At 39.3% G+C, this 18,032-nt stretch overlaps 2 protein-coding genes across 26 annotated transcripts in view; one reads left to right on the top strand and one right to left on the bottom strand.

The window, feature by feature from the left end:
• LOC141555426 (ALK tyrosine kinase receptor-like) overlaps positions 1 to 18,032 on the top strand; it is a 56,567-nt gene that overhangs the window by 23,890 nt on the left and 14,645 nt on the right. Inside the window, exons 8-10 of the mRNA XM_074288288.1 lie at positions 7,600 to 7,697; positions 14,731 to 14,823; positions 16,682 to 16,783. Coding sequence (XP_074144389.1) covers positions 7,600 to 7,697; positions 14,731 to 14,823; positions 16,682 to 16,783 — 293 coding nt within the window. The remainder of the gene's footprint in view (positions 1 to 7,599; positions 7,698 to 14,730; positions 14,824 to 16,681; positions 16,784 to 18,032) is intronic.
• CLIP4 (CAP-Gly domain containing linker protein family member 4) overlaps positions 13,651 to 18,032 on the bottom strand; it is a 130,797-nt gene continuing 126,415 nt past the window's right edge. For 23 of the 25 annotated variants that reach the window (XM_074288279.1, XM_074288278.1, XM_074288265.1 and 20 more), the window contains one exon: positions 13,651 to 13,934. In XM_074288279.1, coding sequence (XP_074144380.1) covers positions 13,871 to 13,934 — 64 coding nt within the window. In that variant the 3' untranslated portion in view covers positions 13,651 to 13,870. Of the gene's footprint in view, positions 13,971 to 18,032 lie in introns of all 25 variants that reach the window. The other 2 variants (XR_012486187.1, XR_012486186.1) reach the window with 1 other exon arrangement.

Genomic DNA, 18,032 nt, shown 5'->3' on the forward strand with positions numbered 1-18,032 from the left:
TTTTATACTATTACCCATCCTTCATATGCTCTAACTCCTTCCTCATCTTCTATCGCCTCTCCCTTCTCTTCATTTACATTGACTTTTGTACATCAGAACTTCCTAAACTATTTCTACTCTAGACTCCTTTTCACCAGAGAAATGCTTACAAGATCCTGGGTAAATAGGTAGAGGAAATAGGTATACAAACCAAACACTTACTGATTGATAACAAATCATAATTTATTGACTCCCACATTCAGTTATGGAACTAGGGTCTTGAACCAGTTTAAGACCTGGGGACTAGACACCAGCCTCTTCATCAGCCTCCCTGTTTCTAGTCACTGCCTTCTAGCCTCTCCTTTACAAATCTACCAGTAATAGTCTTCTTAAAGCATTTCTGACTCCCTCCCGTCAAAAACTTTCATCAGTTCCTTATTGCCTCTAAACTACAAACTCCTAAGAACCCTTTACAAGTCTTCAAACCCCTCTACAATCTGATCCCAAGCTGCTACTGCTCATCAGCCAAACTCTAAGCTCTAATTGTTCTCTAAAATCTACACTTCTATCAATGAACACGATGCATTAGCATGCCATAACCTCTCCCCTGACCTGGCAAGTCCTCCTGCCTTCTGTCCATCTTTCAGAAGTCTTGTCTGTCTTCAAGATTTCTCTATGAATCCTCCCTTGACCCCCACTGCTCTGACTCTTCTTGAATTAGCTTGTATTTACCTATCCTTGTATATGTTGCCTCCCCATGATAGACACTGTAAGTTGAGGTCAGGGGCACTGCAAAGTGCTTTATAGATTTGATCCTCACAACTACCCTGGGAGATAAGTGCTATTATCCCCGTTTTACAGTTGAGGAAACTGAGGCAGCAGCTAAGTGACTTGCACACAGCCCCACAGCTAGGAAGTGTCTGAGGCAGCATTCAATGTGGGTCTTCCTGCTTTCGGGCCCAGCTCTCCACCTACCTACCATAGCTGGAGGACTGTGAACTTTCGAATGACATTTGAAGTCTAACTGCTCTTTATGTTGTGGAGACAAGACACTTTTCGAGTGGCTCTGGAAGGCGCTGTTGGGGTTGGAAGGAACTCCAAAAATAGATGGGGTTCAGCTACTCCCCATATACCTCCCTCCAAGCAGGCAGATAAACCAGGGGACTAAGCAGTTTCTGCCGTGCTACCTGGCACACTTACAGAAGAAAGGGTCCTGTTCCTACAAATGGCATCGCCTGCTAAAAATAAAGTGCTGTGTTCTGTCATTGGCTGTTGACCTTTTCAGGAATCCTCTGGGTTCTTCCCATGAATTCGGTTAGCAGATATCCCAGAGACCCAGCAAATGTTAACGGCTGGAACCCAGATGCTCGTCCTGCTGTCCACGATGAGATGACTCCGCGGCAGAACCCCTGCGGGGCCCACCACCACACACCAGTCTGGATCTTTCCCCTGCCCCAGGGCCACATCCCAAAGACTGCAGGATGCTTCTACAGAGACCCATTAGGGAAGCAATCAATTTGCAAACACTGACCAGAGGCAGGGAGCCCTGATAGACGTGGTCCCCAGGGTTGGCATCTGGAAGTGTTTAATCACTTTATTATTCCAGTTGTTTTAAGATATTAACATTCCAGGCATCCAGGGACAACTCAGCTGGCCATTCTGATGAGGACTAAGCTCAGGAAGACACGTGCTGGGAGAAAATCCTCCTCACGTGACTTCCAAGGTTCAGAAATAAGTCCTGCTTTTGCAGGAACAAAAATTATTTCCCTCATGAGGGGAAAAACATTTTTTTGACATCAACAAAATGAGTCAATTTTCCCAAAGGATTTCCATTAAATCTGTGAATTTAATTTTTTGTCCAAAAAATACAGACAAGTGTCCTGCCCTAAATATACATATACCCTTTAACCTACCTACCTCTCTTCTATCCCCCCAAAATCTCTTAAGCCTGTGGAAGAAACCAACATAGTCACAGCAATAGCACCCAAGTGGTACAGCCCTGTTCTTTGGGAAGGCTCTTTCTCTATCCTGGATTATTTATAGTGACATAGAATGATGATTTAATCATAGGCCTGCACTATATTAAGTCAGGAAGGAACCCTAAAAAACAAAGATAGCTGACATCTGTTTGGCATGTTAAGCTTTGCAGTGCATTGAACGCGATCTCATTTGACCCTCACAACTCCTCTAGGAGGCAACTTCCTTTTGCAGAGGAAACAGATTCAGAAAGCTGGTGACTTGCTCACAGGTAATAATGGCAAGAATGCACCAATTGGTTCACATTTGGTTTGACTTACTGGTCTGTTGATTGTCTAGACGTGGGGAGGTAATGGAGTCAATGCAAGCTAAACTTAAGTCAGACATACACCATCCCCCAGCCCAGTGAAGCATTTACTAGCACACTCCTGAGTGTGGGAAACTTGGATCCAAGTCTTCCTGTCGCTAAACCCAGAACTCTAGACACTACACCGTTTTACCTGTAGAGACCAACTAGTCCAACCCCGTATTTATGAATAAGAATACAGCCCAGACAGAGAAGGAAGGCCTCGCTGGGATGCACAGCCACAGCCAAGCCTGGACCTCTTGATAGCTAGTCCATTTCCTTGAGAAGCTCAAAGTTGCAGGGGGCCATGGAGAGAGAAGAAAATAATAGCCAAGGGATTGGGACCTGGCCATCCCCACCAATAGAGTGTTTCTGCTTATAGTTATTTGATTGGTTAACCGTTCTCAAAGTCTATTTACCTGAATAGGGAAAAAGCCTAAATCACAGGGTGAAGTTACAAGACTTGCAGGGGGGAGAGAAGATTGGGGGAGGAGAAGGAAAGGGAACCATGATATAAAAAGAATTCATCGATTGCAAGGCAAAAGGTGAACCACTGACAACCTTAAGTTCAATTCTCTGGCAAGAAGAGTTTATGAGCTCTTTGAGTGCTTTATGGGTTTTCCATATCTGTTTATGGACTACCTCCCTCACTCAATCAATAAGCACTTATTGTTACTCTGAGTGCATTTTCTGAATTTTCTGGGTGAAGAAGTAAAGGCTATCTGCTACTTGATTTGTATTTGTTACCTTTAGTGCTTATATGGAATTAGGGAACTCCCTTCACCCAAATTTTGAGGCACCTAGACATGAGCTATACCTACTTTATATTTTGCATATTTATCTGAAAGTAAGTTCTGGAATACCAGAGTTACCCAAAAGTGAGATACAGTCTCTGTTGGTGTCAGCATCTGATCAAACCCAAGCCTTGTGAGCCCAGCACTTTGGGGGACCCTGGGCCACAGTTCACATTATTGTTATTTGCTAGCTAGCTTTTCCCATCTTTTATACACTTTGATACTCTTCTGGGATTTTCATATGGCTCCAAGTCATAGAATAGTATAGTTTCCAAAGAATTAAGTTTGAGATCAACCAAAGGAAAAGTAAAGGGGTGCTAGTGGGCAGGAATACACTGGCAGCAACACATTATAAATTGAGAAATTATACAGAAGTGTCATCATCAGGGAAATGTGTAACTAAAAAAACAGATGGGCTGATGACATGGAGAACTGACAGGCAGCTCACAATCCACTGCCGTCCACGAAACACCAAGAGAGCCCCTGGCACAAGGGGCTCCCTGTGACAGAGAAGGGGCCACATCCACACGGGATGGGCACCATGCGACCCGCAATAATTGAAAGACATGTGTAAGATTATAAATCCATTGGAGTATTGTTGTGGAGCATGTAAGAGAAATAAGTGACACACTGCCATCCTCAGTGAGCTTGCAGTACACTTGGAAACGAAAGCTACACAAATAGGAAACAGCTATAAAAACAGCAAAGTGAGTAAACGAGTGTGGAATTATGGGAGAGAAGGGGTGCTTCCTTTCCCTCCCTCCCTCTCTCTTCCTCTCCTCCCTCCCCCATTTCCTTCCCTTTCTGTCTCCCTCCTTTCTTCCCTCCCTCTGTGTGTCTTTCTCCCCCTTTTCACTTTTTCCCTTTTGCCCCATCTCCCTCCATCTCTACTCCCCTTCTCTCCCTCCTCTCTCCTTCCCCATAGATCCCTTTTCTCTTTCTCCCCATCTTTCTCCCCCTTTTCTCTCTTTTTTTCTCTCACTTCCTCACTTCTCATTGATATCCGACTTGAGCCCCTGATCGATATGGTGGTGGGTCTTACAATTAACTTTGTTAGATACAAAGTTGAGTGTAGTGTCCGGACTGGCTCTCTGGAGGACCTCGGGACCAGCCTTGGTCTAAGTGGAGGAGACGAAGGAGGCAGGAGAGCCAGGAGATGGTCAAAGATGGAATCTGTGTGTCATTTCCAGTTCTCTCAGCCCTTAAATACCTGTGTGATTACATCATTACATCACACTAAGTATGTGTGAAGTAGAGAACCATTGTCTCATCCATCACACTATGAGCTCACCATAAGCACCCTGCTATAAGTATCCCTTGCTTCAAGTAGAACACAGATTTTGTCGGCAGGTTTCCTCTGGGCTGCAGGGTCTTATACCTTACCCAGAGTTCTCCCACTATCTGCGGCGTTCTACAGTTGAGTCCTTTGTCCAAAAAAAAAAAAAGAGCTTCCCATATCTGGGTCTGTACCCTGATCTTTCTAATGATCCATCCTTTTCAACCAACCAATCATCAGAAGGCATTCCTATCATTGAGGACCAATCAGAGGAATGAACTCATTGTATCCTCCCAAAGTAGCACTGTATCCAAAGATTATCTCAGGAGGGCTTGTGAACAGGTCTAGTTTAATGGGAACTATTCTCTTCCAACAAAGATCCATAGCCGCTGAATCTCATTGAGGTGATTCAGAAACCAACCAAACTGACTGGCCCTGTTGCACTCTTTTTAAACTCATCTCCTAGTAAATATTTAACAACAGAATCAGGGAGAAAAGTGGGAATTGAAATCTGTACAGGACATATTTTTACATTTAATCTGCATCCCTAAGATTTTCTCCAACACTTTGAGTGATTCAAAGTTGAGTGTTCAACTCCACAGGACAATAAACCAAACCCTGTAGTATTTGCTAATTTCAGAAGTATACGTGCTCATATTAAAATTTTAATTATCAGCCAGCTATTCCATAACTTTCAGCATATAACTCTCTATTGGATCATAAACTCTAAGGCAAATAAGGGCAGTATCTCGTCTAAACTTTGTCTCACCAAATAGTTGCTCATCAACCATTTAACAAGTGTTAAAGCTTCTATTTGAATACTATAACTAAACCTTGCAGGCTTGGATTTGACTCAAAGAAGCTTTTTGATCAAAATAAATTCAATTAATTAAATTCAAAGGTTTTTCTTTAAGTCTCATGGGAGAGTTAAAATCACAAATGCAATCGGAGAAAATCCTAGAAATATATCAGTTGGAGCCAAATGTCAGTGGTTAGCATGGGGCCCAACAAATCTTTGGTAATCTAAACTCCATTTCAGGTTCAGATGAACTTCTAGCAAGGAAAAAATACAGAAAGCTTTTCATAGTGTGCAAACTCGTTGCATTAGAAAGGATATTAGGGTTAGAGAGAGAACCTGATTAAAATCCTACTATAGGGGCCATCCTAACTCTCAGAATATGCTCTTGTGATGTATGTACAGTATTTGGCACACAGTAAGAATGGAATATTCACTGGCTGAATTTATTCATACCCATGAACAATGATTCAGATAGTCTGAGAGGACATTTGGGGCAAAAAGAATAGATTGAACAAGAATGCAAAGAATTAAATATGGCAATGCTTAGGAGACAAGGCTAAGAGTCCTATTAAGGAGGAAGAGAAGGAAATAATGTAGCATACAATCAATGGGAATCAGGAAGACTCATCTTCCTGAGTTCAAATCCTACCTTGGACATTTATTAGCTGTGAGACCCTGCATAAGTCACTTAATTCTGTTTGCCCCAACTTCCTCAACTGCAAAACAAACTCATTGAAGGAAATGGCAAACTACATCAGTGTCTTTGCCAAGAAAACACCAAGTGGAGTCACAAAGTCGGATATGATTGAAATGATTGAACATCCACCACCAAAACTCAGAAATTCCCCTCATCTTCTCCTCCCCTGTCTCATTTTAAGACAGAGAATTCCTGAAGATGCTAAACCTTTTGTTCCCTCTGAACATTTTGATATACATTTGGATAGAAAAAACAGAACCATTTTAAAAGATCACACCCAGCGATTTTCTTTCAGGCATTCATATAAATGCCACCTCATTCCTGTTAGTGACCAGTCATGCAAGATTAGCCCCGTATCCGTTTTTGATAGATTTCCTAGACTCACTCCTAAATCAGAATTGCTGTTGCTGTTATTCATTCCTTTCAGTTGTATTCAACTTTTCATGACCCCATTGGGGTTTTCTTAGCAAAAATACTGGAATGGTTTATCAATTTCTTCTCCAGCTCATTTTTCAGATGAGGAAACTGAGGCAAACAGGGTTAAGTAACTTGCCCAGGGTCATACAGCTAGGAAGTGTATGAAGTTGAATTTGAATTCAGATTTTCCTGACTCCACACCCAGCACTTTATCCACTGCAACACCTAGCTGCCTGACTTTACCCTATTCAGTTTTATGTAGGTAGTCTCTGTACATTCAGGATATAAGCTCTGTCCTTTGAATCTCCCTCCAGCTGAACCAATCCCTTACAAACCAATCCCTCACACTTCAGAGGTAGGTATTTAAATCAACTGGAGCATAAAATATGGTATAAAAGTGTCAGACTTGGACACCTGGGTTTAAATCCCCCTTCTTTTTCACCTCTTTTTTTTTCACTTCTCTAAGCTCCAGTTTCCTTTTCTATAAAAAGAAGAAATGATATAGTCTGTACCACAAAGGGCTGGTGCCAGGCTCAAGTAAGATAACATATATAAAGAGCTTTGTAACCCTTAAAGGACTATGTCAGTTCTAATTATTTGACTGGAGTAAGCAAGGGAGTGAGATTATGAAAGTCCAGTTGTAGGAGTTTTGGAACGGGGAGAGCTGGGTCTGGAGAAGCAGGTGGGAGGGTCGTTGTGGCATTTCAGATACAATATGGCAGCAGCTCCTTCAGTGCAGGACTCCAGTAGACCCGCTCAGAGTGCTCAGGGTTAGCAGCTCTAAATATATGCCATTGTAAAGTTCACATTTCATCTTCAACTCAATTGTTGTGTTTTAGATTTTTACACTTAAAAAGTCTGGAGAGAATATAGATGTGGAGTCAACAAAACCAAGGTTAAAAACCCCATTTCTGATACTTAAGGGTAGTGTGACTCACACACAACTCACATTTTTTATCCTGAGGTTATTCATCTGTACAAATTTATATAATAATATCTACATTATCCACCTCACAGGATTATTGGAACAAATGAGAAACGACTTTACTCACTGTAAGATCACAGATTTAAACATAGAAAGGCCTCAGAGACTATATATTCCAACCCTTAATTTCATAGTTGAAGGACCTCAGGCCCAGCTTAGCCAGGATTATTTAAGAAATATCATAACAGGGATTTTAACCTAGGACTTCAGATTACAATTACACGCCTCTCATTCCCACATGTGAGTTGTAATAATAACTGTTGTTCTCCCTAGTTAAGCAAGCATGAACTGCTTTTCACTGGAGGGTGTCATTACTTCTGTCTCTCCAGAACCAGCCCTCCTCCCTGGCCATGCTGGACCTGCTGCATGTGGCTCGTGACATTGCCTGTGGCTGTCAGTATCTGGAAGAAAACCACTTCATTCACCGGTAAGTCAGAGGCATCTGCTAGGTCTTGCCTGCCATTGCCTCAGGTAGTCTCATCTTCATTATGCTGTGAGAGCACCGACCTGCCCAAATTGGAAAGAAGGAACACTTGTCCCTTTCTTTGCCCAAGGGGCAAGCTGCAAAAAACAAGGATATTTTTCTTAATCAACCAGGGATGTGTTTTCAATGACTGCTGAATCCACTGAGACTTAAGCTTCCCCATCTGTAAAATCAGCAACATAATTTTGATTCCAATGGTAGAAATGGAAATGATTTATTCTGGGAACCTTGGTTGTGTTATTGTATCCTGCATAGGAGGGGGAGGGAAGAAGGTTCAGCTGTTGATATTCATGGCAGGCTCAAATATTATAGGACTTTGGAGGGAGAGTGAAATGGAATTCAAGGTTTCCAAAATTGTGCAATCTGTGAAGATAAGAACTATTTTCTTTACTTCATAAATCTCATTCTCTCCCTATCAAAACTTTATTTTAAATGCGTGACTAAAGGTTATCTGGATTAGGGACCCCATTGAAATACGTACCATGTTACACTCGTTCCTTGTATGTATATTGTCTTCTTGTCTGGAGGTCTGAAGTTAGACTTAAAAGCAAAATGAATTAATGGATTTTTTCAAAGCTTATTCAATCATTTTATAAGTTAAAATTCACTATTCTCTTAGTGGGAAATACACATAAATCCATATACAGATTCAGACATTTAAGTATTATGGGGCTGCTCCCCTGCCCCAAACCTTCCCACCCGCACACCCTAACAAAGATGCCTGCCCTTAATGGATACTTAGAAATTTTACTATACAAAGTGTAAGCCTGAAGTGTTCAGACAAGACTTTCCTCACCAATAAAGGGTATGATGACAAGATGCTCTCAGGCCTTCTATGTCCCAAGTCATCATTTTTCCCATCAATGAGGGTCTTATGCAAATATTTCAAGCTTGACCCTAAATTGTTAACATTGTGCTTGACTACCTTATTTTTAAAAAGGGCATTGACAGGCTGTAATACATCCAGAGAAAGGTGATAATGGAGAGGACTGTCATATGAGGATCAATTCAAAGACTTATTTTATACTGCACAGCTTTGGAAAGTAATGGGCTTCCCCTTCCATAGAGGCTTTCAAATGAAGTCTGGATGAAATTTGTTAGTGATATTCATAGATATTATACTTAATCAGGAAAAGTTTGGACCAGATGACCTCTGAGCTTCCTTACAAATTCAAGATTCTCTGGGGGTTTTTTTGTTGTTTTTTTTTAACTCTGTCATCTAGTCTTATCCCCTATCTTCATCCTGGCTGGCTTCATCTTAAACAGTCCAGACACTGGATCAAACTTCACAGACTAGGGAGTCCTTGAAGTCCCTTTCCTTCCAACTCTAACAATCTATGATTCCAACACCCAGTCAAGAATTCCAATTCTCACTAGATTTTATATTCTTTCCTTCAGAATGCTCTTCCATCTAAAACCTCTCTCAAAACTAAATCCTTAGAGAAAGAGTGAGGTACAAGTCACCATGCTTCATGGAATTACTATGAAGAATCCCAGGGACCTCAAAGATCATCCTCCCAACCAAAGTGGAAATCCTTTTGATAAAAGCCCTGATGCTCTAATTGAGCATCTGACCAGGGTATACAGCACCTTGTAAGTTAACCCAGACCATTGTGAAGTGTTTCTAATTGTTAAAACTTTGTTATAAAGAGACCAGACTTTACCTGGTTACATCTTAGTTCTTCCCTCTAAAGCTATTCAGAAGTTAGAGGTGCAGTCATAGCTACATACCCTTTGATTTATTGTTCTGTTCACTGTCTAGACTTAAAAGGTTCATAATATAGATTAAAATTTAAAGTATGTACATACATTCTTCCCTTGATATCAAAGTTGCTAAACATTTACAGTATATTCTGTATTATTCCCTAAGTTTTCCTTGAACTCAGGAGAAGTTCCATAGAAGGTTTAAGGAATGAAGTCATCACCACCTGGAAGCTTGGGGACTAGAGTATAACAACAACTGGTATTTGTGTTATATTTTATTGTTCATGAGGTGCTTCCCATCCATTATCTCATTTGAATCTCAAAACACCTCTGAGTCTACTTTCTCCTTCACAACACTGTCTTGTTCCCTCTAAATATCCTCATGCTGTTCCCCACAGGGCATTCCCTATTCCATCATGTCCTTTGTCATCTTCAAATGAACTTTGGTTTGTCGATATCTTTGCCTCCAATGAGGTGGTCAGAACTGGAATATTTAAGATGTGGTCTGGCTGATGCAGAATAGTTAGATCATTAACTTCCATTATCTAGACACTAAATGCCTATTAAGAGCCTTTAAAATGTGTTAGCTTTTTTTTTTTTAGTACCCTTGTATAACTCTGGGTTTATAATGAGCTTGTGGTCAACCAAAATTTCAGGGTTTTTTTTCATACAAAACCCCAACATGCCCTAAATACTATAATTCTGTAATTGTGTTTCTTAACCCTATACATACAGCAGTTCTCTGCTACATCTAACCTGGCCCAACTGAGATCATTTTGAGTCTTGATTCCATCATCTCTCCTATTAGCCATCCTTCTCAGCTTGGTGCCATCTACCAATTTTACAGGCCTGCCTGTTCTTTGTCTTCATCCAAAACACTGAGGAGAAGAGAACCAAAGGCATGGCCCTGCCACGCATTAGAAGCCTCCCTACTGGTTGCCTTTAGTCCATTAATCCACACTCTTAGTTCAGCCAGCAGGGAATCCACTTTACTATACTATCATCCAGCTTGTATCTCTCAATCTTGTACACAATATCTCTCAAGACATACTTTGCCTCGGATGTTGAAAAAAAAAAAACAACAACAACAAGATGTTGTCCACGATTTCCCAGCTCACTAATCCTTTGAAAAAATCCAGAAGTGTGGCTGTGGGGAAATGAGGATTCTTGGTTAACCAGTTAGCACACAGGGGACTTGAGTCAAAAAGAACCTCAGAAGCTACCTAGTCCAACTTGACTTGAGCATCCTCTTTATGATGTCCCTAACAAGCAGCTACCTAGCCTTTGTTTAAAGATTTCTGGAGAGGAAACACGTATTACTTCTAGAAGCAGTCCATTCTACTTGAATTTTTGGAACATCATCTTTACATTATAGAAGTCTGTTTGCCACTTTAATTTTTTTTTTTATTTTCAAATTACAGCAAAGATAGTTTTCACTCTTACAAAACCTCGTGTTCCAAATTTTCTCCCTCCCTTAAACAGCAAGTAATCCAATATATATTGAATATGTGCCCACTCACAGCATCTTGTTCTGCTGATGTCAAGCAGAAAAAGCCTTCCAAATACTTGAATAAAACTCTCAGGTCATACCTACAACCCCTTAAGCCTTTTCTTCTCCCAGCCAAAGATCCCTGGTTCTTTCGGTTAACAGTATGTTCTCCAGTTTTTTCATCATCTAGTTGCCTTTCCTCCTAATATTCTCTGACTTGTAAACATGTTTCCTAAAATGTGACATCTCATACTGAAAACTCCAACTGGCCAATACTCCAAACTGGCCTAACTAGAGAATACAGAGAGGCTATCACTTTCCCACCCTCCTCTGGGCCCATTAGCTTTATGGAATGCTATATCAGGAATGTTGACTAAAATAATCAGATTTATTTTTTTTCCAGAGGGATTGCTACTACTTTCTTTACTAGTCTAGTATTCAAGTATCCCCAGCCCTTGACCACACCCTGCCCAAAAAAAAAAGCTCTTTCACACCTTCTCAGACTTCTCTTGGACATTCCTCTTCTTACATTCCGTGTTCCAGTCAAATTAAATCACTGGTCATTTCCCAATAGCGTCTAATCATCTTCATCCTTTGAACATTCATGCAGGCCTTAGAATATCCTTATTACTGATTTCATCTTGTTGAAATCCTTCTCTTCCCTAAGACTCATTTAGGTGCTTCCTTTTCTCTGATATCCCACCTCATCCTACTCCCATCTCTAGCAGGAAGTGATTCACCCCTCCTTAGATCTTCCTAGAAGCCTTATGTCTGTATTTCTTTAGCCCCTGACCTATTTTACCTGTGATATGTGTGTATAAACATGCATACACAACCCATTTATATGCATTTGTGTATGAGATGTGTATATAGACATACATATATATGCGTGCAATGTGTATGTATATATCATCCCCTCTATTTGATTGTCAGGATCTCAAGAACAAGGACTCTCTTTTTTATACTCATGGCATTTAATGCAGTGCTTTGTACACTGTGCATTAAAAATACATGTTGAATGAAATTCAGTTTTCATCTTTTAAGCAAATTATTCTAAAATTAATATTAAGCTTATCATTCTGTAGCTGGCATCTACCTTTTTCCTTTTCTTGAAAATCCAGACGTTTTTTCTCATATCTAATATACTATTTCTTCCATTCCCCATAAATTCAAAAAGGTTACTACCAGTGGTTCCATAATCACATCATGACAAGTGATTCATATGAGCCTAGGGACTTGAATTCATTCAAAGTGGTTATTATTTCCTTTTGCATTTCAATTCCCCCAACTCATGCTGAATCTATCCTTTCCCCTTCAAAGACTAATGGAACAAGGAAGACATTCTCCTTAATAGAGAATATGGAAGCAAAATATGATTTGAGTAGTTCCACTTTTCTCTGTCATCTGTTAACATTCTATTATATCCCTGGATGGTAAGCTTATTCTTCCTGGTCCTTCATGCTCTTTTTTAAAAAATCCTTTACTCATTTTTTCCCTTTACTCATCTTTAGAATTTTCTGTAGGCTTTAGTCTAGACACCATTATAGAGTATGCATTACTATTTTCTGTCATCCTTATTTACAGACCTTTCCATCTTTTTATAGGACCTTTAAGGGTTTGAACTGAGAGCATCCTGTGCAGCTATATTCATTTCTTTAGCTGCCTCTTTCTTTTATCATCTTCAGTGCTTGGATACTGATAATTTTTAAAGTATCCCATCCTTCTTGAGCTAGCTTCTTTTTTAGAATCTCCATAGAGTCATCCTATCTATTCTCTGATCTTTTTTGAAATCTGCTTTCCTAAAGTCCATAGCCCATGTCTAATGAAATCCAGCAACCTCTTCCTTTGTTATAATAAACTCTATTTTTCCAAAGGTTCAGGACATTGGCACATCTCTGACCAAATTCTTCTTTGCTGGCTACAAAATAAGATGAAAGTAGCAATATTCCTTATGGGATCCTAGACAAATAGGACAAAGGCTTGGACTTCACTGAGTCTCTCATTTCATGGATATATATATATATATAAGCTGTATTGGCTCGGCTCCTCCCCGTGAAGGAACTGCTTGGAGGGAAGATTAAGGAAAACTTAGCAGTTGCAGTCAAATGTGATTCATGAATTCACATGGAGTGACCATATAAAGCCAAAGATAACGTGTCATTTCCTTTGTATCTTTTCTCCTGCTATAAATGCATTTGGTAGATGTACCTGCAGGTACAGAAATGTTTTCTTACTCAGATCGATGCTTATGAGCAGTTCAGTAACTTTCCCCCCTTTTTCCTTATCCCTAAAGAGTCAAACAAGTTCTAGATTTTTTTTTTTTGTTGCTGTTTGTTGAAGAGACTTGCCCAGGGCCACACAGCTAGGAAGTGTTAAGTGTCTGAGACCAGATTTGAACTCAGATCCTCCTGACTTTAGGGCTGGTGATCTTTCCACTGTGCCACCTAGCTGCCCTCTACAATCTATTTTCCTGACCATTGGATTTAATTTGCAATTCCAGGCAGGGATATTTGGGCCTTACACAGGTACTGACTCATTTTCCAGAACTGTACATTTTCCCCACATATCCAGCTCATCCCTTTCCATGGCCTCTTCTCTCTTTCAAAGTCATAGTTTTTAACTGAAAGAAATGATGATATTCCTGTGTTCCAGAGGCCATGACTTTCCTTCTCATAAATTTAAAGTCATTATAGACACATATTCTAGATTTCTTCAGGTTGTATCATTTATTTCTACATATATTAGTCGTTTTACAAGTATTAGCAGGGAGGAGTACAGTTGATGAATTTTAGCAGGTTCTTAATCATATCAAGGAAAATTCCAGATTAGCCTTGGTGAGATGTCTGTATTTCTGCCTCCCTATCTCACAGCAGAATCATAATTATTTGAAAATATGACAACCCAATATTTTCTTCTCAGTGTTTCATAGGCTTAACTCCTTTGACCTTTCTTCACGGATCTGTGGGACCAAGGAGATGAAGGGATTTCTGTATAATGACAAATTAAAAAAAAAAAAAAGAGGACTTCAGTGAGTCAATTTGGAAAGGTGATATGATTGAAGTCTACTGAGGCAAAAAGAATAAAGATGGGGTAGCCTTAGACTTATTTAGTCAATCCTAGAGCACTCTCACTTAGAAACACTGCCTGAAGTAAAAAGAAATGGCTTTAGACAAATGGAGAATAATATTGCTTTATGTAGTAAAGGCAGACAACATGAATGAAGAGCTGCTGTTGGAGTAGGAAAAACTATGCTTGAATGTCTCAATGACCCCAAGTGATTCTAAGACTGATGGACAAAAGATCTGAAACTCCTAAACAGGAAATTTCTTCACAAGAGAGCCCCATTCTAAAGAAATTGTAGGACAGAGCAATTACTTTACCTGGTGGGTAGTAAATATAGCTTAAAATTTTGATTTCATGGACAATACATCTAGAAATGTATTTAACTAAAGCTAAAAACTTTTAGAGAACATTCCTGATTTTGAAGGGTCAATATCCTGGAAAACAACTGCAATTGTGCTCTTCTATAAAATAACCTTTGGTTCCATTATTTTTAGTTCATTTTTTAATCCCATTGGACACATCTTTTCTAGTGCTAATACCCTTTAAAAGTTGCTAAGCCCCCAAATGTAATCTCTCATACTGAAGTATATTCTAGGAATGCTGGACAGAGGAACAAGCTTTCTGGACATGAGATGAGGAAGAGAAATTAATCTTTGTGTGTATATTCTCTTTTCACTTAACTGTTTAGGAAACTAGATCTTGTTTCTCTCTCTCTTCCAGGGATATTGCTGCTAGAAACTGTCTCTTGACCTGTCCTGGACCAGGCAGAGTGGCCAAGATTGGAGATTTTGGAATGGCTAGGGATATCTACCGGTGGGTAACAACCATTATTAACCTTCCATTAACTACAAACATATGCCCAATTTCCCTTGCAATGTGTGGGTAGACTCAATAAGGCTGTCACTGGACTGCTGGGCCTGGAATAAGGAGCTCTGGGGTCAGATCTTGGAAATGCTGCAGATGTTATCCCACTTTTACAGAGAAGGAAGCATATTTATCAATAGTCACAAAACTAGTATATTTCAGAGTCAAAATCAAAGCCCAACAATCTTACCACTATCCCTTTTTCTTATAAAGCTAGCAGGGTAGCTGCTCCTAAGCATGCTTGCTTAGAAAGAAAAAAGATGTTCCGTGCTCTGTTGATTCTTTAAATTTTTCATATGTAAGCTATGGAAAATAGTGGCCAGAGACCCAGCATCAAAACCTAGTGTTGCTATTACTTTTTAAACAGCTTAACAAGTCACTTTGTTATACACAGTACATTTTTTGTCAGCTAAAACGCTAAGCACTTTGAGAACAAGATTTTGTTTTTATTTTTGGATTCACTAAAGGATAGTTCCTGGTACATAGTAGGTGGGTCATAAATACTTCTCACCCCATTGGATTATCAACAAAATAATCATCATCAAGAGAACCAGAACCAAAGCTAAGACTGGGTTAAGTAAGATGAATGGCGTTGTAATAGTACATCGTTGACAAGTGTAACAATTTGTAAGTTCATTTGAGAAAAGGAGTATAGAACAGTACAGGAGTAGAGAGCTCATTCATTCAAGTCTGGCCTTGGACAAATCCCTTACCCTGTTTGTCTCAGTTTCTTCATTTATAAAATTGGGATAACACTAGTACTTATCTCCCAGGAGTGTTGGAAGGAAAATTTATTTGAAGTGCTTTGCAATCCTTACAGTGTTATGCATTGTAGTTGCTGCTGTTCTTATATCACTACAGTGATGCTGTTATGGTAGCCATTGTATTTAAAAGTTTTTATGTTTATAATTAGTTGCCAATTATCTAACAGTGAGTTGTCAAAAATAATTTTGTTGCCCATCCCACACTACTTCCCCTGCTAAGACTTGCTTAACTGATTGAGTAGTGTGAGGGTACCTTCTACCACATACCTTGACAATTTTTTACAGTGAATATTTATGGACAATTTTATTTATCCAAGCAACACATTCATTAAGCACCTACTGCATGTAAAGCCTAATGCTATAAGGGATAAGAAGATATTAAAACAGCTCTTACTCTCAATTATCCTACTCTGAACAATCTGATGTAGCTCATCGAAGCTATGCTTATTTTTAAATAGCTTTTTATTTTTCCAAATATATGCAAAGATAAGTTTTCAACATTCACCTGTGCAGTATCTTTTGTCCCAAATTTTCCCCTCTTTCCCACAGATAGCAAGTAATTTAATATAGGTTAAACATGTGCAATTTTTCTAAACGTATTTCCACATTTTTTCATGCTGCATAAGAAAAATCAGATCAAATGGGAACAAAACATAAGAAAAAAAACAAGTAACAAAAATGGTGAAAATACTATGCTATTATCCACATTTCCATCACATACTGAAATTAAGGGTCTACTTATTAAAAGACTTTAGTGATATTTTAAGACAATAACAAAATAATAGACAAAATCCAAAGGGGGAACAGCCCCTAAACCTTTGTTGAAGCTGGTATTTTCTTCTTCCATCTGATTTTTTCAGTTATTCCTCTTATGAGTCTTTTTGATTCAACTAATGATTTTAACTAATGATCTTTCCTTCCCTCAACCAAGCCTCCAATCCCTCATTAAATTTTTATTTCTTAATACTCTGTCAAGTTTGTTAGTTAAAGTCTCTGCTCAATTCTCTGGCTAGAATGACTTGTTTTCTTCTTCTGTCCTACAGTGCAAGCTACTACAGGAAGGGAGGATGTGCCATGCTTCCAGTCAAGTGGATGCCTCCAGAGGCCTTCATGGAAGGGATATTTACATCCAAAACGGATACCTGGTGAGTAATCCTCCTTGCCCTCTTTTGAATATCATTGATTATATGCCTTGAATGAGTGAATCACAGACTACCAATTGATCATAAGGATCTAGGTTAGCAAAGAATGGAGCAGATATTTGAGCTAAATGTGTTCACAAGCAATCTCAGATGTCTCCGTTGGGCATTATTGACTGATCCTGTTTAAAGCCATGAGTTGGGTTGTTAGAATGAGAGGACCCGGATGCAAATAATCGCCCTGCCTCAGATGTTTATTATCCATGAGACCTTTGGCAAATTACTTAACCATTTTAAGTCTATTTTCTAGTTTGTTTTTTAATGAAATGACCTCCGAGATTCCTTCCAGCTCTCAAAAATATGTTGGGCCAGGGACATTGATGGTTTCAGGATGGTTAAATAAATTTGATTTCTTATTATTGATTTATTATTAAATAAATATGATTAAATAAATTACACCAAAATCAGATTTCATACACACACATTTTTCTGCTGCACATGAATGAGTGATAGGAGGAAAATAAGAATTTTAAATAGAATTGAAAGGTCTGGCATGGTGAAGAGGAAAGGATGTAATCTGTAAACTACAGAGGTATGTGACTCTTAGAAGCCCCCTAGTACTCAGCAAAATTTCAGTTTTCTCATCTTGTAAGCGGCACCATTTGGATGGCCAGAGTAATGTAATTTATAATTTATTCTCTCTCTTCTTTGTGTTTGAAAACTCCTAACTTCACTCACTTAGGTCCTAAACTAATCCTAATTCAACATTTCAGTTCCTTTCAGGAGCACATGCTGCCAATTGTCACTCTTTTTTCTTCAGCCTCTTTTGCTTTGACTCAAACTCCAGATCTTGTAGTCAGGGCTACAGTGAAAAAGTTTCTCATGCAAAGATTTGCACTTTGTTTATCCCATACTGGGCAGTTTTACAGATAGAGGTAGTTGAAAGACAGTGAACAGATAAAAGAGTCAAAAAGGCCAGAATTCACATCTGGCCTCAGATGCTAGGGCCCAGGGGCAGGAGAAGAGAATGCAAATCATAATCCTTTGCCTCAGCTTCCTCATCAATAAAATGGAGATAACAGGATTAACATAATGATCCATGAGATAATGTGTGTAGTGCCCTGGAAATGCTATATGAGTGTTAGCTGTTATTATGGTGATGATTTAGTGACCTCTAGCCCACATTCTCATTTGCCACATTCAGATTTAGGAATGCTCGGGCACCTCAATTTCCTCTTCTTCTTTTTCTCCAGAC

Source organism: Sminthopsis crassicaudata, chromosome 2 (genome assembly GCF_048593235.1).
Source record: "Sminthopsis crassicaudata isolate SCR6 chromosome 2, ASM4859323v1, whole genome shotgun sequence".
Taxonomy (NCBI): Eukaryota; Metazoa; Chordata; class Mammalia; order Dasyuromorphia; family Dasyuridae; genus Sminthopsis; species Sminthopsis crassicaudata.